Raw genomic sequence first — 27,387 nt, 5'->3', positions numbered from 1 at the left:
GGGCAGAAACACTAAGGGAGTGGCTCAGTAAGAGGCAACAATTCCAATGCCCACCAGGTGCCCCAAATGTTTCAGCATCATGGACAACTCTAGGGGGCTTGGGTTTCCACCCCAGAGTTGCGCAGGGTAGACTCTACCAAGGTGTGGGTTGGAGTTGGGAGTCGGGGTGAGGTTCCCCGCTGGCTCCAGGCTGCTCCAATGGGGCGGGGGCCGCCCGCAGGGCCGGGCGGGGCTGTGCTGCCATCTGGAGCCGCTGCCGCCGGCGGCCACTGTCAGGGCGCGAGCGGCGGGAGCGCACGCAGGGCTGGAGCGAGTGCAGCCGCCGCCGCCGCCGACACCGCGGCACATGGGCCGGCCCGGCCGCTGCCGTCGCCCCTAGCCCCAGCAGCCCTGGTCTCGCAGCCTCCTGCGGCTCTGGTCGCCCGACCAGCCATGTCTCTCGGCGGAGCCTCCGAGCGCAGCGTCCCGGCCACCAAGATTGAAATTACCGTGTCCTGCCGGTGAGCGGGCCGCGCTGGGGAGGGCTTAGGCACTGGCACTGCCCCAGCCCCAGCCAGACGCGGGGCTTAGCCCGGGCAGGGGCTAGACCCCCGGGGAGAGGCGAAATTGGCTGGAAAATCACAGCTGATGACAGGGGAGTAGCTGGTGGGATCGAGAAGGGGGGGGGGTCTTGGGCAGCCCCACCCCGAAAAAAGGGCTCAGCCTGCGGGTTCAGGGGGTGGGTCGCAGATATCTGGTAGGAGCTCGGCCCCAGGAGGACAAAGTTCTGGGGCGAGCCCTCTTTCCTGGGCCCTTGGAGACAGTGTGGGTGCGTTCGCGTCCAGTCCGCAGAGCCATGGTTCCTGGACAGCTATTTCCGGTGCTGGTGCTGTCCAGAGTGCTGACAGAGCGGACCCCAGTTGGGGGTAGCCATGGGGGACAGAGGTTCGATGCGGGTCCCATGCCTCCCCTCAGTGCCGGGCTCAGAGCCGACTCGAGGCGGGCGCTCCAGGATGATCCACTCTCTGTTGCTTTTCTCTAGGAACCTGCTAGACCTTGATACCTTCTCCAAGTCCGACCCCAGTAGGCGACTCCAGGACCGGGAGGGGGAACTTGGGGTCTGGGCGCGACTCAGGGGCGGGTGGAGTCGGGGCCAGGGGTGCGAGCCGACCTGACGTCCTTCCCTCCCCGCCCCCACCTGCAGTGGTGGTGCTTTACACGCAGAGCCGGGCCAGCCAGGAGTGGCGGGAGGTGAGTCCCAGAGCCCCCTCCCGGCCCAGGGCGTCGCCCGGGAATTCCCCTGCCAGTCTGCACGTCCCACGCTGACCCTCCACCCCCCTACCCAGTTCGGACGGACCGAGGTGATTGATAACACGCTGAACCCAGACTTCGTGCGCAAATTCGTCCTCGACTATTTCTTTGAGGAAAAGCAAAATCTGCGCTTCGATGTGTGAGGCCCCGCCTGGAATTCTGGCTTGGCCCGCCCCCGACCTGGATCCGCCCGGAATTCTGGCTGGCCCCACCCCCGCCTCGCCTCCGGCCTGGTTCTTCCCGCAGGCCTCCCTCCCATTCTGAATGGCCCCCTCTAGCCTGAGCCCTGCCCTTTTGTGAGATGCGGTCCAGTTCTGTCCCCCGCTCTGGCCCCGCCCACAACTCTGCTCCTATCGCAGCTCCACCTCAGGCCCGACCCCTTCCAGACAATCCTGCCCCCAGCAGCCCCTGACTTGGCCTCGGCCCAGGCTTGACCGTCTGACTACTCGGCCCACCCTGACTCCTCCCCCAAAGGAGACCAAAGCTGAATTCGGGTCCACGGCCGCCCATCCCTCCACCCAAAATTTTCACCAAGACTGGGTGCCCGACCTCTTTCCACCTTCTCCCCCACCCAGCCCCACCCCACACCGGTTCCACTCTTTTCCCAGGTACAACGTGGACTCCAAAACCAACATCTCCAAACCGGTAAGCAAACGTTTCCTCGAGGGTTGGCGGAGCGCACAGGAGGCACTTAGATGTGTTCAACGACTCTTAGAACTCCTCCTAACCCTCGACCCAGACCCCATCTTCTTCAGGCCCCCAACCCACCCTCCTGGTCCCTCTCCTCCTGCCTGAGTGTCCTGCCTGTGTCCCCTACTCACTGTTCCTCTTCCTTCTTGGCTGCCACTACTGGGACCTGCAGAAGGTGAGGCTGAATGGGGCTGAGCAGAGGCTGGGGGTGTGGGTGGTATTGTGGAGAACAGGCTTGGACTGATGACCCACTACGAGGCAGAGATTGCTCGCAGACCCCTTCTTTCACACCCCCTCCATTAAAGCCCATGCAGGGCGGTGGCTCTTGCACCACTCACTCGCCTGGGAACTGCCCTGGTCCTGTGCAGGAGCATCACTGGGGCTGGGCTGGGACTCAGCACTCAAGAGCTTCTGGTCTCGCTGACTCCTTGTCCTGCATAGGATTTCCTGGGACAAGCGTTCCTCGCCCTGGGAGAGGTGATCGGAGGCCAGGGCAGCCGAGTAGAGCGAACCCTCACGTAAGCTGAATAGGAAGGGGTGTGGGAGTGGGGTGGGGGCTTCCAAATTCTCCCTCCCAAGGATGCCGCTGACTGATAGCAGTGGAGGCTGGGGCTGCCCCTGGTCAGGAGCCTGCACCGGCTCCCATCACCCTCGTAGAAAAGTCCAATTTCCAGCACTCTGCCCGAGTCAGTATCAGGCCTGATATGTCTTTTCTTTTCTTTATTTTTTTTTTTCTCTCTCTCTCTCTGTTTCTCTCTCTCTCTCCTCACTCTAAGTCTGATTCAACCTTTAAGGTCCACTTCCAAGCCCCTCTCCCCAGGGAAGCTCCCCCAAACTAAGTCAAATCCTCAGGAATTTCCATTACATCCACTCACTAAATATGCATTAGCATGTTTTATATCCCACACCCTGTTCTAGGCACCAAGGCTTCATTCATTCCACAAACACTATGTATACATACCCTATGTCAGCCACTGTTAAAGGGGATTAGCTTGCAATGGTGAACAAAACAAAGGTTCTTGTCCTCAGGGGGCTGATACTCTAGTTGTGCAGGGAGGACAGTACAAAATAGACATAAGTAAATTACATAATAGATTAGACAATATTAAGTGCTATGGGGAAAGAGACGAAGTAGAGCAGAATCAGGGCAACTGGAAATAATGGGTGAGTGGGAGGTGCGGGATTCAACATTGCAGTTGAGCAGGCCTCACAGACAGGTAACTTTGGAGCAACAACCTGAGGGAGGTAAGGGAGTAAATGGTACAGACATGTGGAGGAAGAATGTTCCAGGCAGAGGAGACTGCCAGTGCAAAAGCCTGGTGCATTCAAAGAACAGCAAGGAGGCCAGCGTGACCGGAGCCAGGTGACTGGGAGGCAGGAGGAAGTGAGGTGGAAGAGCTAACAGGGCCTTGCAGCGGACTTCTACCTTTCTTCTGAAACGGGAGTCACTGGAGGGTTCTGAGCGGAGGAGTGACATGATATGGCTGCTTACAAAAGATGGTGCTAGCTGTGGGGTTAAGAACAAAGCTTGGGGGCCAGGCGCAGTGGCTCACACCTGTAATCCCAGCACTTCGGGAGGCCGAGGCGGGCGGATCACGAGGTCAGGAGATCGAGACCATCCTGGCTAACACGGTGAAACCCTGTCTCTACTAAAAATACAAAAAATTAGCTAGGCATGGTGGCAGGTGCCTGTAGTCTCAGCTGCTCGGGAGGCTGAGGGAGGAGAATGGCATGAACCTGGGAGGTGGAGCTTGCAGTGAGCCGAAATTGCGCCACTGCACTCCAGCCTGGGCAACAGAGTGAGATTCCATCTCAAAAAAAAAAAAAAAAGAATAAACCTTGGGTGGCCAAAGGTAGAAGCAGAGAGCCAATGAGAAGACTCTGACAGTAATCCAGGATGCTACCAGTGAAGGAGGGGAGAAGTGGTCAGATTCGGGATATATTTTAAAGGTGGAGCTAACAGGTTCCTGATAGATTGAATATGAATGTGAGAGGAAAAGAGGAGTTGAGGACAATACCAAGATCTTTGGCTTGAACAACAGGAAAGATGGAATTGACACCAACTGAGATAGTGGGAAAAAAAAAAAAAAAAGGAAAGCCAGGCATGGTGGTGCGCACCTGTAGTCCCAGCTACTCGGGAGGCTGAGGTGGGAGGATCACTTGAGCCCAGGAGTTTAAACTCCTGGGCTCAAGCCTGGGTGACACCCAAGCTGGGTGACAGAGTGAGACTCTGTCTGTGGACAAAAAAGACAAAAAAAAAAAAAAAAAAAAAACCAAACGTGAAGGAGAAGCAAGTTGGAGGAGGAATTCAATCAAGAGTTCAATCTGACATGTTGAATTTTATGTTTTATAAACATATAAAATGTTAGACATCCAAGTGGAGGTATCAAATGAGTCTTGGATGTTGGTTTTGTTGTTTTTTCAAGACAGGCTCTCACTCTGTAGCCCAGGCTGGAGCGCGATGGTGCAATGATAGCTCACTGCAGCCTCCAGTTCCTGGGCTCAAGGAATACTCCCACTTAAACCTTCCAAAAGCCAGGCAGCTGGAACTACAGGTGGATGCCAGCAGCCCCAGCTAATTTTTAAATTATTTTTTGTAGAAACAGGGGGCCTCATTGTGTTTTTCAGGCTGGTCTTGAACTCCTGACATCAAGTAGTCCTCCTGCCTTGGCCTCCCAAAGTGCTGGGATTATAGGCATGAGCCACTGAGCCTGACCTTAGATGTTAACTTTAAAGCCATGCTATTAGATCAGATCACCAAAGGAGGGGAGGGAGGACGGGAGAAAAAGAGAGAAAGAGGGAGACGAGAGAGAGAGAACCAAAGGCCGAGGCTCCACAAATTGGACCTAGAAAAGAAGACTGAGAAGGAGCAATTAATGAAGTAGGAGAAGAACCAAGAGAGGGTGATGTCATGGAAGCAAAGAGAAGGGTTATCAAGAAGGAGAGAGTTACCAACCACATCAAATGCTGCTGCAGCTCAAATAAGATGAAGACTGGGAATTGGCCATTGCATTTAGCAAGACGAAAATCCCTGTTGACTCTTAAATAAGCACAGTTTTGAAGGCGAGGTGGAGGTGAAGACAACGGAAGAGCGGGAAAGGAGTCAAGGAATCTTTCAAGGAGTTTTACAGCAAAGGGGAGAAGAGAAAAGGAGATGTGTGACCAGGCGCAGTGGCTCACACCTGTAATCCCAGCACTTTGGGAGGCCGAGGTGGGTGGCTCACTTGAGGTCCAGAGTTCCAGACCAGCCTGGCCAAAATGGTGAAATCCCATCTCTACTAAAAATACAAAAAAATTAGCTGGGAGTGGTGGCACACGCTTGTAATCCCAGCTACTCAGAAGGCTGAAGCAGGAAAATTGCCTGAACCCGGGAGGTGGAGGTTGCAGTGAGCCGAGATCACGCTACTGCACTCCAGCCTGGGCAACAGAGGGAGACTCCATCTCAAAAAAAAAAAAACCAAAGAAAAAAGAAAGAAAAGAAAAGAAAAAGAGATGTGGCTGAAGCAGGAAGAGAGGTCAAGAATAAGTTTATAATTTTTTTTTTTTTTGAGACGGAGTCACTCTGTCGCTCAGGCTGGAGTGCAGTGGTGTGGTGTGATCTCGGCCCACTGCAACCTCTGCTGCCCAGGTTCAAGCGATTCTCCTGCCTCAGCCTCCCAAGTAGCTTGGATTACAGGCGCCTGCCACCGCGCCCAGCCAATTTTTGTAGTTTTTAGTAGAGACGGGGTTGGGGTTTCGCCATCTTGGCCAGGCTGGTCTTGAACGCCTTACCTCGTGATCCACCCACCTCGGCCTCCCAAAGTGCTGGGATTACAGACGTGAGCTGCCATGCCCGGCCAAGTTTATAATTTTTTAACATAAGGCTGGGTGCAGTGGCTCACACCTGTAATCCGAGCACTTTAGGAGGCTGAGGCCTCCTAAAGGTGGAGGCAGGTGGATCACCTGAGGTCAGGAGTTCAAGACCAGCCTGGCCAACGTGGTGAAACCCTGTCTCTACTAAAAATACAAAAATTAACTGGGCATGGTGGAGCGTGCCTGTAATCCCAGCTACTAGGGAGGATGAGGCAGGAGAATCACTTGAACCCAGGTGGCAGAGGTTGCAGTGAGCCGAGATCATACCATTGCACTCCAGCCTGGGCGACAGAGCAAGACTCCATCTCAAAAAAAAAAAAGAAAAAAAAATTTAACATGAGATAAATTATACTACACTGGCCGGGCATAGTGTAATCCCAGCTACTCTGGAGGCTGAGGTGAGAGACTCACTTGAGCCCAGTTCAGGATCAGCCTGGGCAACATAGTGAGACTCCATCTCTACAAAAAAAAAAAAAAAGAGAGAAAATTATACTACATTTACGTATTGATGGGAATGACCAAGTAGAAACTGAAAACGATGTAATAAAAAGAGGTGAGCATTACTGAAGTGATGTTCTTGTGCAGACAAGACAGGATGAAATATAGTACACAGTGGAGGGATAAATAGGCACAAGGACAGTTCATTTATAGCAACTGTAGGAGTCACACTTGTGTGGGTGAAGATACTGGTGGCAAGGTAGGTGTGGTGGTGGGTGGACATTCTCTTCTGGTTGCTTCAATTTTGTTCAGTGAGTAGGAAACAAGGTCATTGGCTGAGAATGAGGATGGGGGAGGAGGCTTTAGGGGTTGAGGAGAAAGAAGGAGTGAAACTGCCATCTACCAGAACTGGAGAGTAAAGGGCCTTGGGATGTACAGTGTGACTCTGAGGTAGCAATAAGGACCCTCTTGAAGTCTGCATCATACATTTGAAATGAGACAAGTTCGCATAATTGTGTTTTTGTCTGGCCATGTTCAGTTTCACAGGTGCAGTATGGGTTAGGCAGAGTTAGGCTTAACTAGAGCTGTGGTTCTGCCAAGTAAATATATCGAAAGTGAGAGAAAAGGCTGGGCCAGTGGCTCACGCCTGTAATCGAAGCACTTTGGGAGGCTGAGGCAGGAGGATCTCTTGAGGCCAGGAGTTCAAGACCAGTCTGGGTAACATAGCCAGACCTTGTCTCTAAAAAAGTAAAAATTTAAAAATTAGCCAGGTGTAGTGTGTGCACCTGTAGTCTCAGCTACTTGAGAGGCTGATGTGGGAGGATCTCTTGAGTCCAGGAATTTGAGGCTTCAGTGAGCCATGATTGTGCCATTGTACTCCAGCCTGGGTAATAGTGAAACTCCAACTCTTAAAAAAAAAAGTGAAGGAAGGGAAAAAGAGACAGGATGCAAGGGAACGATTATTATAATCACTGACTGGAATTCACACTGGATGGATGAGGTGGTAAGGGAGAACATCCAAGAGGCAAAGAACAGTGAGGAGGCAACAGGATCAACAATTTGTTGCCTGGATGTGCAGGCGAATTATTTATTTATTTTTTTGAGACGGAGTCTTACTCTGTCACCCAGGCTGGAGTGCAAGGGCTTGATCTCAGCTCACTGCAAACTCTGCTTCCCGGGTTCAAGCGATTCTCCTCCCTCAGCCGCCCGAGTAGCTGGTATTACAGGCGCCTGCCACCACGCCCAGTGAATTTTTTCTTTTTTTTTTTGTAGTTTTAGTAGAGATGGGGTTTCACCATGTTGGTCAGGCTGGTCTCGAGCTCCTGACCTCAGGTGATCTGCCCACCTCGGCCTCCCAAAGTGCTGGGATTACAGCCATGAGCCACCGCGCCCAGCCGTAGGCGAACAGAACCTATTCTCATCACACTCCCTCTTTGCAAAGCACAAAGAGTCAAAGATCAAAGGAGCCAAAGAAATAGTTCAACTCTCATTCTAAGGATAGGGAAAATCACATAGCAAGTTAGAGCCAGGACTGGAACCCAGGACCCTCCTGACCTAGTTTTCTCTCTGCCACATTTTGGAACCCTTTGGGAATCAGGGTTCACAGGCCCCTATCAACAAGGTCTCTTACTGCTGGGGATGGGGGTTCTCGTATGCACCATTCAAGCACATGGAAGTGTTCCTTCTAGGGTCAGGAAAGGATAAAGTTTCCTTTGTCTTTTAAATCTCCCTCTCCATGGTCTTCAGAAAGCACATCAGCTTTGACCTAACAAGCCAGCCCTTTTGTCCCTGGGTCTGGACAGAAATTCTTTTCCCTCATTCAGTATCACTACAACCCACTCTACTTACCTATTGGCATTGACATTCCACCTACCCCCGCCCCCAAAGCTCCCTGCGGGCAGTCTAGCAGAGCTGGAAAGAGCCAGTTGCCCAATTCATATCTATCACAGCACCCGGCATATAGTAAGAACCAGAGTCGGCTTTGAAGGCTACAACCAGCTCATATCTATAAGGCTTACGAGTTGCTTTTCCTTCCCTTCCATGCACTCATTCAGATCTCTTCACAGCCCTGACAAGTGATCATGATTCCCATTTCATAGAGAAAAAGACTAAGGCCAAGGAAGGGTAAATAACTTGCCCAGGGTCACACAGCTTAACAATCATAAAATCCACTGACTCTAAATCCCATGTCTTTCTCATGCTACTGTTGTGAGATGTTCACCTAAGCTGTTCTAACCCCTTTCACCAGACTGCAGACCCCACCCAGTCAAAGTGAGGCCCTTCCTCACCAGAAGGCACTCAAGACAGAAGGGACTGTCAGTAAATGGCAAACTGAATCCCCTGGCCCACCTAACCCCAGACTGGCCACTCAATCCTTGTTGCCTACCCTCCCTCCTCTCACTAAGAGGCTTTTTCTGCTTCCAGGGGTGTACCAGGCAAGAAGTGTGGGACCATATTGCTGACTGCAGAAGAGCTTAGCAATTGTCGGGTCAGTAAGGGCCACATGCTAGACCCAGGAGCTCCCTTCTCTCCCCATAAACCCTTTAATGGACTGTCTGAAGGCCATGGGCAATTTGGGTGTCACCAGCCCAACTTCATCCATCCCTAGGACATTGCCACCATGCAGCTGTGTGCAAACAAGCTGGACAAGAAGGACTTCTTTGGGAAATCAGACCCCTTCCTTGTGTTCTACAGGAGCAATGAGGATGGCACGTGAGTCACTGCCATCAGGGCTGTTAGGCTGGGGTGGGCCATGTGCTTAACAAGTGGGGAATCTCAGGAATCTCTGAGAGGATCAGTCCTATCCCGGGCACGAGATAAATTATACCAATTCTTCCCACTCCCCTCCAGGTTCACCATCTGCCACAAGACAGAGGTTGTGAAAAACACGCTGAATCCTGTGTGGCAGCCCTTCAGCATCCCTGTGCGGGCTCTGTGCAATGGAGACTATGACAGGTTGGCTCCAGCATAAGCTGGGGAGTAAGGAGCCAAGGACATGCCAGTGTGGTTCCTGGGCCCAAGAATGATAGTAGAAGTATCATAATAGCGTTGGAGGGTCCTGCTCAGTGACACAGAGTTTGGGGCATGAGGTTGGGTGGATGGACAGCAGATGGATAGCCACACAGATGGATAGGTGGACTATCCAGGGATGGATCAACTGATGGATAGAATGGTAGGTGGATGGGTAGATGAAAAGGCAGATGAACAAATGAATAAGCAGATACATAGATGGATCGTTGGATGGGTAAACTGGTGAATGGTTGGATACATATGTGGATGGATATATGAGTGAATTGATGGGTGGGTAGAGGGGCAGATAAATGAATGGACAGCAGACAAATGGATAATTGGACTGATGGGTGGATTTGTGGATATACAGATGATGGGTGATTAACGGATGAATGAGCCGATGGATGGGTGGGTGATAAATTGGTAAATGAGAGTTTGATGGATGACTGGGGAGGCAGGAGGATGAATAGAAAAGCAGGTGGAATACAAAAAGATAGGTAGAGTGACAAGTGGATTGATGGTTGGATAGATGAATAGATGGCAAATGGATGAACGGATGGACTTGTAGGTGAATTAGTTGATGGATGGATATAAATTAGATGGATAGGCCAACCAAATGAATGAGTAAATGGGTAGTATAAAGATAGATGGTAGGGGCTGGGCGCGGTGGCTCACACATGTAATCCCAGCACTTTGGGAGGCCGAGACGGGCAGATCACGAGGTCAGGAGATCGAGACCATCCTGGCTAACACGGTGAAATCCCATCTCTACTAAAAATACAGAAAAAAATTAGCCGGGCGTGGTGGTGGGCGTCTGTAGTCCCAGCTACTCGGGAGGCTGAGGCAGGAGAATGGCGTGAACCTGGGAGGTGGAGCTTACAGTGAGCCGAGATCGCGTCACTGCACTCCAGCCTGGGCAACAGAGCAAGACTCCATCTCAAAAAAAAAAATAAATAAAAAATGAATAAATAAATAAATAAATAATAAAGATAGGTGGTATATGGAAGCGTGGAAGAATGGATGGGCACATAGATGAGTAGATGAATGGTTATGCTGATGAATGGATAACCAGATGGATAGATGTTATATAGTTGGGTAGATAGACAGACAGATGGATGCTTGCATGCCTCAGTGAGTCAGTGAATGGCTAGATGTATAGTTAGGTGGCTAAAGAGATGAACTGATAGGTAATTGGACTGGCAAATATATGGGTAAATAGGTAGCTAGATGGATAGACGGATGGTTGGATGGGCTGATATACTGATAGGTAGACATATGGAATGATTTAGGCATGACAGTTAAGAACAAAGTCTTTGGAATCAGGATGCCTGGGTGTAAATCTCAGTTCAGTCATTTACTAGCTATGGGATCTTAGCCAAATTATTATTTTTTTTTGTATCTCAATTTCCTTATCCCAAAATAAGAATAATAGTAATTACTTTATATAGGGTGATTGTTAAGTTAAATGAGACAATCTGTGAATGTACTGAGAAAAATGCTTGGAATACAATAAGGCTCAAAGTGGTAAACAAAAAAAACCAACCAACCAAACAAAAAAAGTACTAGTGGTACGAACCACAGTAGTGTTAACAGGGGTAGGTGGTTGGGTACAGGCACGGACTGATGAATGAATAGACAGGATGGGAGGCAGACTGGAAGATGAACAACTTAATGGGAAGACAGATGGGTGGATGGGGAGATGATATGTGTGTGGTTAAGTGTATGAGGGTGTCTCTGGGATTTATCATACACACCTAGCATATGTTTATCTCCTACATTTCAGAACGGTGAAGATTGATGTGTATGACTGGGACCGGGATGGAAGGTAGAACTGCCCCACATGGTCTCTTCTCCTGTACTTGACCCAAGCAGTTCTCAATAATATGTTGTACATTCACTGAGAACCCCAAAGTAGCTTTAGGAGCCAGAAAAGGTGATGATAAACACCAGTGTCTTGGGTACAACTGATCCCCCCAATTGTCTCTCTGGACACTGTCTCTTCCCGTTTTTCCCCTATGTTTGGCCTCCCTTATGGCCCCAGCACTAGGCTGCCCTGCAGCCTAAGTAGGGGCTTAGGATAGGAGGAATAAAAGACTGGGTTCAGCTCTGGTTCCAAACCAGCAGCAGCTGCTGCTTAGCCACGCCCACCTCATTGCAGCCACGATTTCATTGGTGAGTTCACCACCAGCTACCGGGAGCTGAGCAAGGCCCAGAACCAGTTCACAGTATATGAGGTGAGCATTCCTGCCCTGCCCAGGTCACCCAGGCCCTCCATCCCAGTGTGCTCAGTCTGGACCTCCCTTCGTCTCTCATCATCACTGTTACCTCCTCCCCTTAGGTTCTTAACCCTCGGAAGAAATGTAAGAAGAAGAAATATGTCAACTCAGGAACTGTGAGTGCTCCCTAGAGCCGTGGCCCTCCCTGGATCCTTCCGTGTCTGTCCCCATTGACACAGCATGACAAATATCGAGGGCAGGGCAAGACAGTGGGCACAGATTACTTGGAATAGTAATATTGGGCACAAGGAGCACCACTTAAGTTTTTCTTTGTTTTTTTTCTCACTCAGGAAATTTTTCTGACTTCACTCTTTTGCAGAATAAAAGAAAAAAACCTAAGTTGTATTTCCCAATTTAATATACTTTTGGAAATCCAACTATGTTTCTGACAGCTTCCCCTTTTCCCCTGTCAGAAGTTGAACAGGGTGGGGCTGACTGGGGGAGCGGGTGGAATCACATGCCTCCCATCACGCACCTCTTTCCAAGCCCCTATATGCCTCACTTCCTTCTGCTACCCCAACTGCCTTTTCCAAAGTGCCAGGGCTGCCTATTCTGTCCCACAGGTGACGCTGCTCTCCTTCTCTGTGGACTCTGAATTCACTTTTGTTGATTACATCAAGGGAGGGTGAGTCACAGGCCAAGCTCTGGGCTGAAAGCCCGGCAATAAATTACTCCCAGTTCTGAGCCCCAGGTTTCTTATTTATGAATGGTCAGGGCCCAGTGAGACCATGGAGATAAACTTTAAAACACTTGGCCAACTATAAAGTGCTCTGTAAAATGCAAAATACTGCTCCTCTTAGTTCCCTTCATGGGGCTGCTTTTCATTCTTAGCTTTCGGCTCCTCCTGGGAAGATGGCTCCCAGACCAGTGGTCTTCATTGGTGGCCCCAGTAACCTAATTGGGACACAAACAAAGTTATAGTCAGGCAAGAGGGAGAAGTAGAGAGAGAGGGCAAAGCCAAGCAGACTATAGGGGACATTCTGTTTGGTTTGGTGGAGGCAGGCAGACCTGGGAAAGGTAACTTTGCTTCTCTGAACTTCACTTTTCTCCTATGTAAAATGAGGATTTTTTTTTTTTTTTTTTGAGATGGCGTTTCACTCTTGTTGCCCAGGCTGAAGTGCAATGGTGCAATCTTGGCTCACTGCAACCTCTGCCTCCCAGGTTCAAGCAATTCTCCTGCCTCAGCCTCCCAAGTAGCTGGGATTACAGGCATGCGCCACCACACCTGGCTAATTTTTTGTAGTTTTAGTAGAGATGGGGTTTCTCCATGTTGGTTAGGCTGGTCTCAAAGTCCCGACCTCAGGTGATCCGCCCACCTCGGCCTCCCAAAGTGCTAGGATTACAGGCATGGGCCATGGCGCCCAGCCAAATGGGGATATTAATTACTACTTCAGGGCTATAGTAAGGGTTAAATTAAATGACATATAATACACCTGCCACACAGTAGGCATTTAATTCTGTTACCTAAAGTGTAGTCCATGAGCCAGCAGCATCAGCATTACTTGGGAGTTTGTTAGGCTCTACCCAGACCATCTGGATCAGAATCTGCATTTTAACATGCTCCCCAGGTGATCCATATGCACATTACTGTTTGAGAAATAGTGATGTAATAATCATTAGTTCCTCACTTCTCAATTCATCTGCTTCCCCAACAGGACACAGCTGAACTTCACAGTAGCTATTGACTTCACGGCTTCCAATGGTGAGACGCGGATGAGTGAAAAAGGGGGAGGTGGGAAGGGATTTCTAAGGGAGTCATTAGGAGTTGGCCTGGATTCCTACCTAGGGATAAGAGTTTACCTACCCAAGAAGCCCAAACTTAGGCAAAACCCAGCCAGGAGAATAGAGTGCAGAAAAATAGATGGGTAGATGGATCATAGAGGGTTGAAAGGATATATAGCTCAACAGGTGGATGAGTAGGCTGATGGATGAGAGAGAAAGGGGGCATAAGGAGAGATGGATAGGTGAATAGGTGGTGAGTCATGAATGGATGCATAGATTCATGAACAAATGGAGTGGGTACATGGATTGGTGAGTGAGTATAATAGGTTAGACAAGTAGATGCATCGATGGGTATGTGGGTGGACAAATGGACCAAAGTTTAATTTGGGGAAATAACAAGTAACTAGGGGAAATGCATGAGTGGATAGATCCATATGAGAATAGACAAGAGAATGAATGGAATGGAGAGGGCTGGCTAGCTGGATAGATAAAATAATATTGTTGTATAGATGGGTGGAAAATGAAGAAAAATGGCAAGTAGACATTTTTCTATGGGTGGATAAAATAATATTGTTGTATAGATGGGTGGATGGATGGACTGATGGATGGACTGATGGATGGATGAGTGGGTAAGTGGATAGCTGCATAAGAGAATGGAGAGATTGGTGGATAAAGATGTATAAGCAGACTGAAAGATGTATGGCTAGGTAGATGGGTGGATGGATGTGTGGGTAGGTAGGTAAATGGATGAATAGATATAGGGATGGGTGGGTGGATAGATGGATAAATGAACAAATGGATGATTGGGTAAAATCAGGAGGGAGGACATGGGTAGAGGGAAGATAAATGGATATAGGTGGATGAATGCACACAAAGATAAGCAGGTGAACAGATGGATGATCCAGTTGATCATGAGGCTGGGGTTCCTGTGTCCCTACAGGGAATCCTCTGCAGCCTACCTCCCTGCACTACATGAGCCCCTACCAGCTCAGCGCCTATGCCATGGCCCTCAAGGCAGTGGGAGAGATCATCCAGGACTATGACAGTGATAAGCTCTTCCCAGCTTATGGCTTTGGGGCCAAGCTGCCCCCAGAGGGACGGATCTCCCACCAGTTCCCCCTGGTATGGTATTGGCCAGAGCTTACCCTCCGTGCCCTGGCATCTGGTTCACCCAAGTTGATGATTTTGTTCTGTTTACATTTCTTCAAAGGGCACGTAGAGGAACAGGAAGCTATGAGAGGATAGCAGAGCAGGGAGGGGAGCAGGGCTGGGTTTGGAGGGGAGCATGAAAGGGACTGATGGAAAAAGGAAGGAGTGAGCTGGAATCAGAGCACTCCTGGATGTACCCTGCATGGGCTCAGCCTGTCACGGCATATTCTTTGACAGAACAACAATGATGAGGACCCCAACTGTGCGGGCATCGAGGGTGTGCTGGAGAGCTATTTCCAGAGCCTGCGCACAGTGCAGCTCTATGGGCCCACCTACTTTGCTCCTGTCATCAACCAAGTGGCCAGGTAAGGCAACTGGGTGGAGGCTGGGGGAAATGAGGGGATTGACTCCCCAAGGATAGTCAGGAGCACTCTAAGTAATTTAGGATGATTTAAAGTAAAGAAGAGAGGCCAGGCATGGTGGCTCATACCTGTAATCCCAACACTTTGGGAGACTGAGGCAGGAGGATCACTTGAGCTTAGGAGTTCAAGACCAACTTGGGCAACATAGTGAGACCCCATCTCTTTTTTTTTTTTTTTTTGGAGACAGAGTCTTGCTCTGTTGCCATGCTGGAGTGCAGTGGCATGATCTCGGCTCACTGCAACCTCTGCCTCCCAGATTCTAGCAATTCTCCTGCCTCAGCCTCCCAAATAGCAGGGATTACAGGCACATGCCACCACACTTGGCTCGTTTTTGTATTTTTAGTAGAGACGGGGTTTCACCATGTTGGCCAGGCTGGTCTTGAACTCCCAACCTCAAGTGATCCACCTGCCTCAGCCTCCCAAAGTGCTGGGATTACAAGCATATGCATGCCTGGCTCATTTTTTTAAATTAAATATTTAAATTGAAAAAATTAAAGTATACAGGACAATGTATATAGGTTATATGCAAATACTACACATTTTATATAACGGACTTGAATATCTGAGGAGTTTGGTATCCACAGGTGTCTTGGAACCAATCCCCCGTGGATACTGAGGGATGACTGTACCTTATTATGGGGCAGAAAGGGTGTCAGCAAATTACCCTAACCCCACTGCCTGAGAATGACAACCCAGGGCTTGAGTTTGGGTAAGAGAGAGACGAGCCTACAGCACTGTGGTGAAGGCATAAGTTTTAGCATCAGACCTGAGTGTGATCCTAGCTCCACCATTCACTAACCATCTGACCTTAAGCAACTTAGCCTCTTTAATCATCCATTTCATCCCTGTAAGGTGGTATAAATAATGAATGACAATAGCAGCTTCCTTACAGAGTTATTGCAAGGTTAAAATTAGATAACAGTGTAACAAGTATTAGCACAGTGTCTGGCCCATGGTACATGCTCAATAAATGATAAGTTAAAAACTAGAAGAGTGACTGTCCAAATTTTCAGAATAAAAATATACAAAGCAGGCCAGGCGCGGTGGCTCACACCTGTAATCCCAGCACTTTGGGAGGCCGAGCTGGGTGAATCACGAGGTCAGGAGTTCAAGACCAGCCTGGCCAAGATGGTGAAACCCCATCTCTACTAAAATACAAAAATTAGCCAGGCGTGGTGGTGGGCGCCTGTAATCCCAGCTGCTTGGGAGGCTGAGGCAGAGAATTGCTTGGACCCGGGAGGCAGAGGGTGCAGTGAGCCAAGATCACACCACTGCACTCCAGCCTGGGCGACACAGCAAGACTCTGTCTCAAAAAAAAAAAAAAAAAAATATATATATACACACACACACACACACACACACACACACACACACCAAAGAAAACCCAGATCATACATCAAATGGCTTAAAAAACCAGAGGGTATTAAAATAAACTTAAAACAAATTTATGAAACGACAGAACTAAAATCAAACATATGTCAATAAACATAAATAAGCTCTGTTTGACCTTAAAAAAGAAAAAGATTATTTGATTGAATAAAAAATAAGCAAACTCCACTTTATAGTAAACAGAAGAAACCCAGCTAACACAAAGCCCCTCAGAAAGCTCAGAAGTAAAAAGATGAAACAAAAAGGGAATAAAAGTGAAAGGATTTCAGTGAGATTTATATTTATATGTCCGTAGACTTTTTCCCCTAGCAAAGATTTGTTTATTTTTTTAACTTTCCTTTTAAGTTCAGGGGTACATGTGCAGGTTTGCTACATAACAAACTTGAGACATGTGATACATGGGGGTTTGTTGTACAGATTATTTCATCACTCAGGTATTAATTCTAGTAGATTTGTTTATTTTCTAATTTGCAGTAATGATAATAGATTCTTTAATAATAACCGTAGAAAATTTCAATAGAGAAATGAAGAAATCACCCTGAATACTGCCCATGGAATGTGGATGTATATACAGTTCTTTTCCTTATGTATTATGTATCCATAATTATAGTCAAATTATTATACATACAACATTTCACTACTGATTTTTTTTTTCACTAATACCGGAACCTGAGCATGTTTTTGTTGTTATTAAGCTGACTTCTTATGCAACTACACTAATTCAAAATCGATTCATTCATTTAGTAAACATTCAGTAAAGGGGCAATGTACCATTGAGTGTGGTGTCTGCAGCTAGACTAGCCAAGTTAACACACTGGTTCTATCACTCACTAGCTGTGGCTTTGGTCAAGATTCTTAACCTCTCTGTGCCTTATTCCTCATTTGTAAAATGAGGAAAGTAACAATGTCTACTTCATAGGGTTGTTGTGAGGACTAACTAATTAATATATGTCAAGCACCTAGAACAGTGCCTGCCACATCATAAATACTATAGGTGTTCGCTATTACTGTTACTATTATTATCATTATTACTATTCAAAGGGCATCTGCTGTGTGCTCAGTTCTCTGCTGCGGCACTGAAGATTCACAGATGAATCAGATCTAGTCCCTCCCCTTGGGAGCTCCCGCCTTGGTGCTGGAGACAGAAATATAAATAAATCATTACCTTCTGTAGACCAGAGCTTCCCAGACTTTTCTAGCAAGTTGCCTGTCGGCAAAGGCAAGCGACAGCGTCCCTCTGGGGGAATCTGGGGGCATAGCTGAAAGCAGTCAGGCTGAAAATGTCTTTGAAGTTTCCGTATTTCATCTTAAAAATTCATGCAAATTTTATATTCTTCTCACATTGCATCCATGTTTAATTTAGGGAAAAAAGGTGTTTTAAGTGTACTTATAGTCATCTAGCTTTATTCAGCAGATCATGCAGTGAGAACCCACTTAGAGGAGCAGACAGCCCATGTTGGTGGGTGGAGCAGTATCCTAGAGGAAGGGGTAGGGCATAGGCTCCAGTACCATAAAGGGGACTGCTCAGCTGGGTCTAGAGGACGAGGTAGACTTTATGAGAGAAACAGAAGCAGAGTAGGCCTGGTAGAAGGAATGGCATGTGAAAAACAGAGGCATGAAGGGGCAAGTTCATGAAACAGTGAAGAGTTTAATATGACTAGAGTGTGCACTGTGTACAGAGGACTATCCAGATAATGGACTGGGGATAGAGAGTGAGAGAATCAAGAGCTCCAGCTTCAGGCTCAGCTGGTCAGGCATGGGCTTGGACCCCAGCTTCATAACCCCTTGGGGATGTTACTTAATGTCTCTAAGCTTCAGGTTCCTCATTTTAAACATAGGAACTTTTTTTTTTTTCTTTTGAGATGGAGTCTTACTCTGTCACCCAGGCTGGAGTGCAGTGGCATGATCTCGGCTCACTGCAACCTCTGCCCCCGGGTTCAAGCAATTCTGCCTCAGCCTCATGAGCAGCTGGGATTACAGGTGTGCACCACCACGCCCGGCTAATTTTTGTATTCTAGAAGAGACGGAATTTCGCCATGTTGGCCAGGCTGGTCTCGAACTCCTGACCTCAGGTGATCCACCCACCTCGGCCTCCCAAAATGCTGGGATTACAGGCATGAGCCACTGCGCCCGGGCATAAAAATAGGAACTCTTAAAGCGCCTACCTTATAGAATGGCGGTGAGGATTAAATTAGATCATGTATGTCAAGTGTACATCTGTGATTTTGATGATCACAATGGACTCTGCTGTTTCCCACTCTACAGCCAAGTGAGGCACAGACTGGCCTCCTCTGGCCACTCACCCATTTTCTCAGCTAACTTCCAGATAAAAATAGCCTTGAGAATGCAAGACATCTACAGAGAACCAAAGATGTACCTCCTGTGCCCCCAAACCCTTCCATGATGCCCACTGTCTTCTATAGTTCTTTTTTTTTTTTTTAAGAGATAGGTTCTCACTGTGTCACTCAGGCTGGAGTGTAGTGGTACCATTATAGCTCACAGCAGCTTTGAACTCCTGGGCTCAAGCGATCCTCCCTCCCACCTCAGCCTTCCAAGTAGCTAAGACCACAGGTGCATGTCACCACGCCAGGCTAATTTTATAATTTTTCGTAGAGACAGGGTCTCACTATGTTGCCCAGCTGGTCTCAAACTCCTGGGCTCAAGGGACCCTCTGATCTCAGCCTCCCAAAGCATAGGGATTTTAGATGTGAGCCACCAGGTCCAGCCTCTCCACTATAGTTCTACATGTAACTCCTCGTAGTTTGCACTTGCCATTCTCTTTCTCTGGAACACTTTTCCCTTTACCTTCCCACCCCCATCACCACCTGGCTAAACCCAACCCATTTTTCAGGTACTTAGGTTAGATGCTACATCATCAAAGCCCTAACCTCAATACATTTTAGTAGTTTAATCCTCTCTCTCCCCAAGGACAATATCCTATTCTGCCCCATGCTCAGCACCCAGCTTGGTGCCTGATACACAGTAGGTATGCAATTGCTATTTATGAAATGAGTAAGTGACAGGAAAAGGTACCAAGCCAGGTCTCTGAGGAGGCTGGGGCCAGAATTCAGGAAGTGGGTAGGGGATGTAAAGGAGAATCATGGCCGGCCGCAGTGGCTCATGCCTGTAATCCCAGCACTTTGGGAGGCCGAGGCGGGTGGATCACTTGAGGTCAGGAGTTCAAGACCAGCATGGACAACATGGTGAAACTTAGTTTCAACTAGCAATATAAAAATTAGCCAGGCATGGTGGTGGGTGCCTGTAATCCCAGCTATTCAGGAGACTGAGGCAGGAGAATCCCTTGAACCCAGGAGGCAGAGGTTGCAGTGAGCTGAGATTGTGCCATTGCACTCCAGCCTGGGCAACAGAGCGAGACTCTGTCTCAAAGGAAAAAAAAAAAAAAAAAAAAACCAGGATCATGACCCACTCCCACTCTGGGCCCTGGGCAAACTGAGCCAAAATTATTTTATTTTATTATTTTACTTTTATTTTTATTTCAGTTGGGGTCTTACTCTGTCTCCCAGACTGGAGTGCAGTGGTGCCATCATGGCTCACTGGGCTCATGCAATCCTCCTGACTCAGCCTCCTGAGTGGCTGAGACTATAGGCACGCGCCACCAAGCCCAGCTAATTTTAAATTTTTTCGTAGAGACCAGGTCTCACTATGTTGCCCACGCTGTTCTCAAACTCTTGGCCTCAAGTGATCCTCCTGCCTCAGCCTCCCAAAGTGCTTGGATTACAAGCGTGAGCCACCCCACCTGTCCCCAAAGCTATTTTATAATTCTACACCCTCTCCATGCCTTTCTTCACATTTTGAGATCAGGTTTCGATACAGTACCGTCCAATAGCACTTTCTGCAATGATGGAAAAGTTCTGTATCTGTGCAGGCCAATATGGTATTCACCAGCCACATATGGATATGGGGCACTTGAAAGTAGCTAGGGTGGCCAAGGAACTGCATGTTTAACTCTATTTAATTAATTTAAATTTCAATAGCCACATGTAGCTAAGGCTACCTTATTGGACAGCACAGCTCCATCCTTTCCAATCCACACGGGACTGGAGACTGGAAGTCAAGAGACCAGGGTCTCCCACTACCTTTGTGCCCTCTCTAGGTATTTTTTGTTTTTGAATATGCAAAATAAAGGGACTGGACTCAATGACTTCTGAAGTCCTTTTCAGGTGGAAAAAAAATCTTGGCTTCAAAGACTAGTGAGAGAAGGAAAAGGAGCTCTGGAAGCAGCTATTCGATTGGCATGGGGAGCACTGCATGGGGCCCAGCAGCCCAGGTGATGAGATGTGGTTGGCAGAGGGGAGAAGGGAGAGAGAAGAATGTGGGGGAGAGGGAAACAAGGAAGCCTTCAGCCTTTGCTCTCACTCATATATAAACATCAAAATCTTGCCAGGGGTTGATAAATCCCTGTGTGGTCTAAGCTCTGTGCTTCTTCAGCCACATGGCCCACTCTGCTTCCCTCAATTTCTAACCTCCACACAGGGGAGCTGTCCTTTAGTCCCACTATAGCGCCTTTGTCCTTGCTGTTCCGCCTTCCTAGAAAGATCCTCCTCCTCTTTCATTTAGCCTTTCTATCCTCAAACATCACTTCCTTAAAGAAACCTTCACTTACCTTCTGGGTCACATCAGGATCCTATCTATCTATCTATCTATCTATCTATCTATCTATCTATCTGAGACGGAGTCTCGCTCTTGTCACCCAGGCTGGAGTGCAGTGGTGTGATCTTGGCTCACTGCAACCTCTGCCTCCTGGGTTCAAGTGGTTCTACTGCCTCAGCCTCCCAAGTAGCTGGGATTACAGGCACCCACCACCACGCCTGGCTAGTTTTTGTATTTTTCATAGAGACAGGGTTTCACCATATTGGCTAGGCTGGTCTCAAACCCCTGGCCTCAAGTGATCCGCCCGCCTCGGCCTCCCAAAGTGCTGGGATTACAGGCATGAACCATTGCACCTGGCCAGGATCCCCTCTGGTACCCTGTCATAGCAGTGTCCCTTCCATCACAGCACTTATCACAATAGTAATTTTACACTTTTTTTGTGTGATTCCTGGGTTAATGTCTGCCTCACTCCAGAGGGCTGGGATGGATTTATTTTTTCTCCTCATGTATCTCCAGTGTCTACCATAGTAAGTGCTCAATAAATATTACTGAAAGTAGACCAGGCACGGTGGCTCATGCCTGTGATCCCAGCACTTTGAGAGGCTGAGGCAGGCGGATCACTTGAGGTCAGGAGTTTGAGACCAGCCTGGCCAACATGGTGAAACCTCATCTCTACTAAAAATATAAAAATTAGCCAGCTGTGGTGGCTCACACCTGTAGTCCCAGCTACTCAAGAGGCTGAGGCAGGAGGATCACCTGAGCCCGGGAGGTGGAGGTTGCAGTGAGCCGAGATCACACCACTGCACTCCAGCCTGGGCAACAAGGTGAGACTCTGTCTCAAAAACAAAACAAAACAAAAAATGTGTGTGTATGGATATATATATGGCAGGCTGCCAGGTCTGGGGAAGGAGCACGGGTTTCAGAAGCCCCACTTCTTGCCCACTGCCCACACACTGGCTGTGGAAGCTCTGGGGGTAAGGTGTTCTCTTGGCCTGTCTGGCTTTCAGCTGGATTCTGATTTGGCCTCTCATCCAGGGCTGCAGCCAAGATCTCTGATGGCTCCCAGTACTATGTTCTGCTCATCATCACTGATGGGGTCATCTCTGACATGACACAGACCAAGGAGGCCATCGTCAGCGTGAGTCTGAGGAGGAGGGCTTGGCAGGGAGGAGTAATGTCAATACTGTGAAGGGGCTGAGATTTTATCCTACTTGCAAGCTAACAAGTTAGCCTGCCAGTTTCATGGATGCTGGCAGAAGACACAAGACTCTTGGATTAGAGACAGAGGACTTTGATTTCCAGCAAAAGCAGTAACTGGAGTATTAGCATTTGCTTGAATTCTCTAAGTCCCAGTTCCCACTGGATGATGTGAAGAGGGACAGATGACACTTGCAGCTACTGTGGGTTGCGTTACAGAAGAGGAACCCTGAGCTTAGGGAACTTGAGTCTTTTATAATGGACAGTAAGCATGCTTGCCTTTTGTTCCAAAGGTCTCCAGGGAGACCTTTTTTTAAAACTATATTGGACAGTATGCAAATATGCCCTCTGCTCTAGAGGAAAATACTGTATCTTTCAAGGCTGCTTGATATAGAAACATCCTTGAAAAAGTAGTCTGGGGCAGAGAGAATCAATGCCTCTGCTTACAAGATGTGCAGAACCATGACACACATACACAGAGAACTGTCTCCCAATAGTCACCTCCCTGGTGATGGCTGCTTGCCCCAACAGTTCACCCTCTTTCCCCTACAGGCCTCCTCATTGCCCATGTCTATCATTATCGTCGGTGTAGGACCAGCCATGTTTGAGGGTGAGTAGGAAGGGGTGTCCCTGAGTGGGACTAAGAACTAAGGAGAAAAGTGGGAGGGGGTCGGGTACTTGGGCCTGCCTCACAGAAGAGACAAGGTAGATAACCCTGTGTGAAGCCTTGGCCAAGTCACAGACCTTCTCTGAACCTGTTTCCTTATCAGAACCAAGGCTGATGATACTAATACTTCCCCCTGGGGTTCCTGGGAGGATGGACTGCCTGGGAGGCATAATAATAATAATAAAAACTCCATAACAAAGACTGATATTTGTAGGACTTGATCACAAGCGTTAGGCATTCTCCTGATGACTCCAAAGGGGAGCTCAAAGGGAGGGGGCAGCATGGGGTGGGGCTGGAGAGGCCAATCAGCTGAGGGGTGTGTCTTTTCTGCAGCAATGGAAGAGTTGGACGGTGATGATGTGCGCGTGTCCTCTAGGGGACGCTACGCAGAGCGGGACATCGTTCAGGTAGACCTGACCTGGGAGAGGCTGTGGAGCTGAGAGGCACAGTGAGAAGAGGCTAAGTTGAGAACCACTGACACTTACTGCCTTCTCAGTCTCCTACTTTATTCCCCCGTCACTCTTTCATCCTTTCTCATTCATTGAATACATCCTTTTTGACAAATAGGAAGGTTTCTGCAGCCTTGGCACATCCATGGTGTAGGTCGGGAGATCCCCAAGGCCCCTGCCCTCTAGTGGAGGCAACCAACAATAAATAATCACACACATAAATATCTCACTAGATTGTGATAAATACTCCAGAGGAATAGCAAATGCCACTGTGAGAGCCTGTAACAGGGACCTAACATAGGTACAGTAGTCAGGAAAGGGTTCTTTAGCTTGCCAAGACCTAAGGGAGGGGATAAGCATTACAGGAAGAGGAGCAGCATGTGCGAAGCCTCTGCGGCCCAGAAGAACTGGCCCAATCAACGAAAAAGCAGAAGCTAGGGTAGCAGGATCACACTGAGTGTGAGGAGGGAGGCAAAATTTGGGGGTTTGTTATAAAAGAATTGGAAAGCTCTTGAAGGATTTTACATAGAGGAGGGAGATGGCATTTTAAAAGGATCTCTCTAGCTGCTGCATGGTGGGTGGACAGTAACAGGGCAAGAGAAAAGGCAGGTAGACTCATTAGTGAGGAAGCCTTTGAAGTAGTAGAGGGGAGGCGATGAAGATCTGGCTAGAAGCAGTGGGGAGGGAGAGAAAGTGGCAGGTTCAAAAGATATTTAAGAAGAAAATGTTACAAGACTTGATGATTAGATGATGATAGGGAGTGAGGGGGGCTTCAAGGATGACTCAGTATTCTAGCTTAAGCAACTGGGTGAGTGACATCCCATTTGCTGGGAAGGGGAAAGCTAGAGGAGGAGATTTGGCAGAAAGAGCTAGAATTCAGTTGTGAACACATTGGGTTCGAAGTATCTGTGACAACTGAATGGAGCGGTAATATGGGCAACTAAATATGTGGTTCTAGACCTTAAAAAGAGGTCAGGGATGGGCCCAAGCATGGCGGCTCATGCCTATAATCCCAGCACTTTGGGAGGCCAAGGCAGGAGGACCTCTTGAGACCAGGAGTTTGAGACCAGCCTGGACAACATAGCAAGACCTGATCTCTGCTACATTAAAAAAATAAAGGCCGGGCGCGGTGGCTCACGCTTGTAATCCCAGCACTTTGGGAGGCTGAGGCGGGCAGATTGCCTGAGGTTGGGAGTTCGAAACCAGCCTGACCAACATGGAGAAACCCTATCTCTACTAAAAATATAAAATTAGCCGGGTGTGGTGGTGCGTGTCTGTAATCCCAGCTACTTGGGAGGCTGAGGCAGGAGAATCACTTGAACCCGGGAGGCGGAGATTGCGGTGAGCCAAGATCGCACCACTGCACTCCAGCCTGGGCAACAAGAGTGAAACTCCGTCTCAAAAGAAAAAAATAAAATAAATAAAAATAAAGTATAAGTTTTTGAAAAGAGGTCATGGATGGATATATACATTTGGCAGTCATTAGGAAACAGATTTTCTTTTGTTTTTTTCTCCCTTATCAGCCCCTCTCCCCCCACACCTCATTTCTTCTCCGCCTCTCCCCAAGTCCCTCTCCTAGGCCTCTCTCTCTTCCCAGCCCCTTCTCACAGACTCCTCCTCCTTCTTGCCCCACCTCCATCTCTCTGGCCTCCTCCTGTTCTCAGGATCCCTTCTCTCTGGTCCCTGCCCCTTGTCTCCCCTGCTCCCTCCTTTCCAGTCTCCCTCCCCACCTCCTGGCCTGCTCTACTTGCTTCCAGGGAACAATTTTTAAAGTCATGGAAGTGTATGAAATTATCCAGGAAGAGAGCTGAGAGAGAGAAGGGACCAGGTTTAGACAGCAAATAGACCCAGAGGAATGGTGGTGGGAGGGGGGAGCTTCAAGAAAGGTAAGCAAGAAGCCAGAAGAGTGTGGTGTCAAGAGTGGGACGTGTCCAGAAGAATTATGGTCAAATGTAATGGAAAGCTAAAGAGAAGTCAAGCAAGATGAGGACTAAAAATTACTGTTCACTGGACTGATTTAGCAACACAGGGCCACTGACGACATCAGCAAAAGCAGTTTCAATGGCCTGTGTGAAGCCAAACTGGAGTGGGTTGAGGGTGAATAAAAGGTGGAAAAAAAAGTGGGTGGAGAGAAAGCAAATGTAGAAAACTGTTCAAGATGTGGGGAGGGAGATACTGTGATAGTTGGAAAGAGATGCTGGGGATCAAAAAAGAAGCCTCCGTGCTGCACCCCCCATGCCCTCTCTCCTGGACATGGCTTATCTCTTCTTGTCTGTGCCTGACCCAGTTCGTCCCATTCCGAGACTATGTTGACCGGTCGGGGAACCAGGTGTTGAGCATGGCCCGACTGGCCAAGGATGTGCTGGCCGAGATCCCGGAGCAGCTGCTGTCCTATATGCGCACCAGAGACATCCAGCCTCGGCCCTCACCCTCTGCCAACCCCAGCCCGATCCCAGCTCCAGAGCAGCCCTGAGGATTCCACATATCCAATGCCTCACAGTCTGCAAGCCTGCTCACCCACTGCTTCTGCTTTAAGCCAGAGGCACCTGGAACCCTGGACTTCACTGGGAGGGCCAACTTGGAGGATTGGTGCTGGCTGACATGCCCTCCGCCTCCTTGCCTGCAGAGGGCCTGGCACTATCACCACCTCCCTGCCTTCATGCCAATAATAAAGCTGATCTTTATTCCACCTCTGTCTCATGCGTGTTGGGGAAGGAAGACTATGGGACCCAAGGACTGGGGCCACATCAGGAGTGAGGGAACCAGGATGGCTTCAGCTAGATTCATCCCCATCCTAACACGTTCATCCAATCACTTCTTCATACATTCTTCAAAGACTTTAATAAGTGAAACTTTGTATGTTTTTCCTCAGGAGAGAGGCCCATAGTTGTTTTTTTCTTTTTTCCATAAAATCCGAATCCTGCACATGGCCCATAGTTTTCACCAGATTCTCAAACGAATTCCTGACCACTAAAGGAGATAACTTAGTATAACTCTGCTTTGATCCATTTATTCTGAATTATTTTAATAAGGATAATAACAGCTAATATTTTCTTTGAACGTTCACTACATGTCAAACCGTGTGCTAGGTGATTTACAAGCATCATCTCATTTAATTCTCACAACAACTCTGAGAACAGGTACTATATATTATTCCCACTTTACACATAAGGAAACTGAGACCCTGAGAAGATGAGTCATTTGTTTAAGAGAATTCATCAGTTTGACTTCAGATCCCAAGATCTTAATCAGCAAATCTCTTCCTGGCATGTCGATTTTATTGGGATGGTTTTTAGAAAACACACATTTTAATGGGTCAAATGCAAAGTTTGCATTAAGATAAGATAGAAGCTTTCAGATGCTTTGGGCTTTGTCCCAGAACCCTGGAAGACCCTTTCACGCTCCTCTTTGATGACAAAACTGGAGAAGTATTGTTTAAGGATGTCTCCCCCTGCCATGCAAGTTCTCTGAAACCCTCAAGAACTAACAACAGAGTTTTCGAGCTCTGTTTTACAAATAAGGAACTTAAAGAACTGAACTTGCCCACGTTCACACTGCTAGGAGGTGACCCACTCACATTAAATCAGCTGTTTTGGCACCATGTTCCAATCAGCAACCCGCAGCACATCCCTGCCAACCCACAGAGTTCCCATCGCTTTACCAGACACAAGCCCTTTCACACCCACCGGCCCCAAACCAGCCCCTTCTCTCAGACCCATACCTTTTCTCTAGCACCCCTCCTTTACTTTTCCCGTTTCTTCTCTTTCCTTCAGTCACGCCCCGTTATCCCTAATCGGTCCTGCCCTTTCCCCACAGCTCCGCCCCCTGCCTTCCCAAGCCCCGCCTGCTCCCTTCAGCCTCGCGTCGTTTTTTCCAACTCTGTTCTTTATTTCTAGTCCAGCTCCACTTTCCAGGCTCATCCAAAGCTCCGCCCTTTCTCTCCCGAGTACTCCTCTTCTGTTTAGCCCCACTTTTTGCCCTGCTATTCTAACAGGCCCCCGCTGTACAGTAGCCCCGCCCCCTCCCACAAGCCCCTCCCCACAGACCGGTCTAGTCTCCAGCCCCGCCCCGGTCCTACCCATAACTCCCGGTCCCTTCGGCTCCAGCCCGCATCCCTCTTGCTCCCGGGCCTGCCCCCAGCCCCGCCCCGTGACTCTGGCCCCGCCTCACCGCCTTCCTCCGAGACCAAGGCCAGGTCCCTCCCGCAGCCGCGGCGCCAGCAGGAG

General features: G+C 48.6%; 1 protein-coding gene and 1 long non-coding RNA gene across 4 annotated transcripts; one reads left to right on the top strand and one right to left on the bottom strand.

Annotated features, from left to right (window-relative positions):
• The first annotated feature begins 272 nt into the window (after positions 1-272).
• On the top strand, positions 273-25,850 carry CPNE9 (copine family member 9). 3 transcript variants are annotated; one of them, XM_054551815.2, is made up of 20 exons: positions 273-500; positions 1,022-1,062; positions 1,184-1,230; positions 1,326-1,429; positions 1,899-1,935; positions 2,422-2,498; positions 8,695-8,758; positions 8,879-8,982; positions 9,121-9,225; positions 11,063-11,104; positions 11,438-11,513; positions 11,618-11,671; positions 12,119-12,180; positions 13,211-13,257; positions 14,218-14,399; positions 14,664-14,791; positions 21,884-21,986; positions 22,598-22,655; positions 23,046-23,119; positions 25,449-25,850. In XM_054551815.2, the coding sequence occupies exons 1-20, from the start codon at positions 433-435 to the stop codon at positions 25,632-25,634; spliced, it is 1,659 nt and encodes a 552-aa protein (XP_054407790.1). In that variant the 5' UTR covers positions 273-432; the 3' UTR covers positions 25,635-25,850. The 3 variants fall into 3 exon arrangements, with proteins under 3 accessions (XP_054407790.1, XP_054407792.1, XP_054407791.2); XM_054551817.2 differs by having other exon boundaries at positions 23,046-23,175; positions 25,449-25,585; XM_054551816.2 differs by lacking the exons at positions 273-500; positions 1,022-1,062; positions 1,184-1,230; ... (1 more) ...; positions 1,899-1,935; positions 8,695-8,758 and having other exon boundaries at positions 2,086-2,498.
• LOC112132687 (uncharacterized) lies at positions 11,898-27,189 on the bottom strand. Its single transcript, XR_002914400.2, has 3 exons — positions 26,883-27,189; positions 13,020-13,142; positions 11,898-12,449 (listed from the first exon to the last, which is right to left on the bottom strand). It is a non-coding gene; the product is annotated as an uncharacterized LOC112132687 (long non-coding RNA).
• Between the last annotated feature and the right edge of the window lie 198 nt (positions 27,190-27,387).

Source organism: Pongo abelii, chromosome 2 (genome assembly GCF_028885655.2).
Source record: "Pongo abelii isolate AG06213 chromosome 2, NHGRI_mPonAbe1-v2.0_pri, whole genome shotgun sequence".
Lineage (NCBI taxonomy): Eukaryota > Metazoa > Chordata > Mammalia > Primates > Hominidae > Pongo > Pongo abelii.
This window is presented reverse-complemented; position numbering and strand designations above follow the sequence as displayed.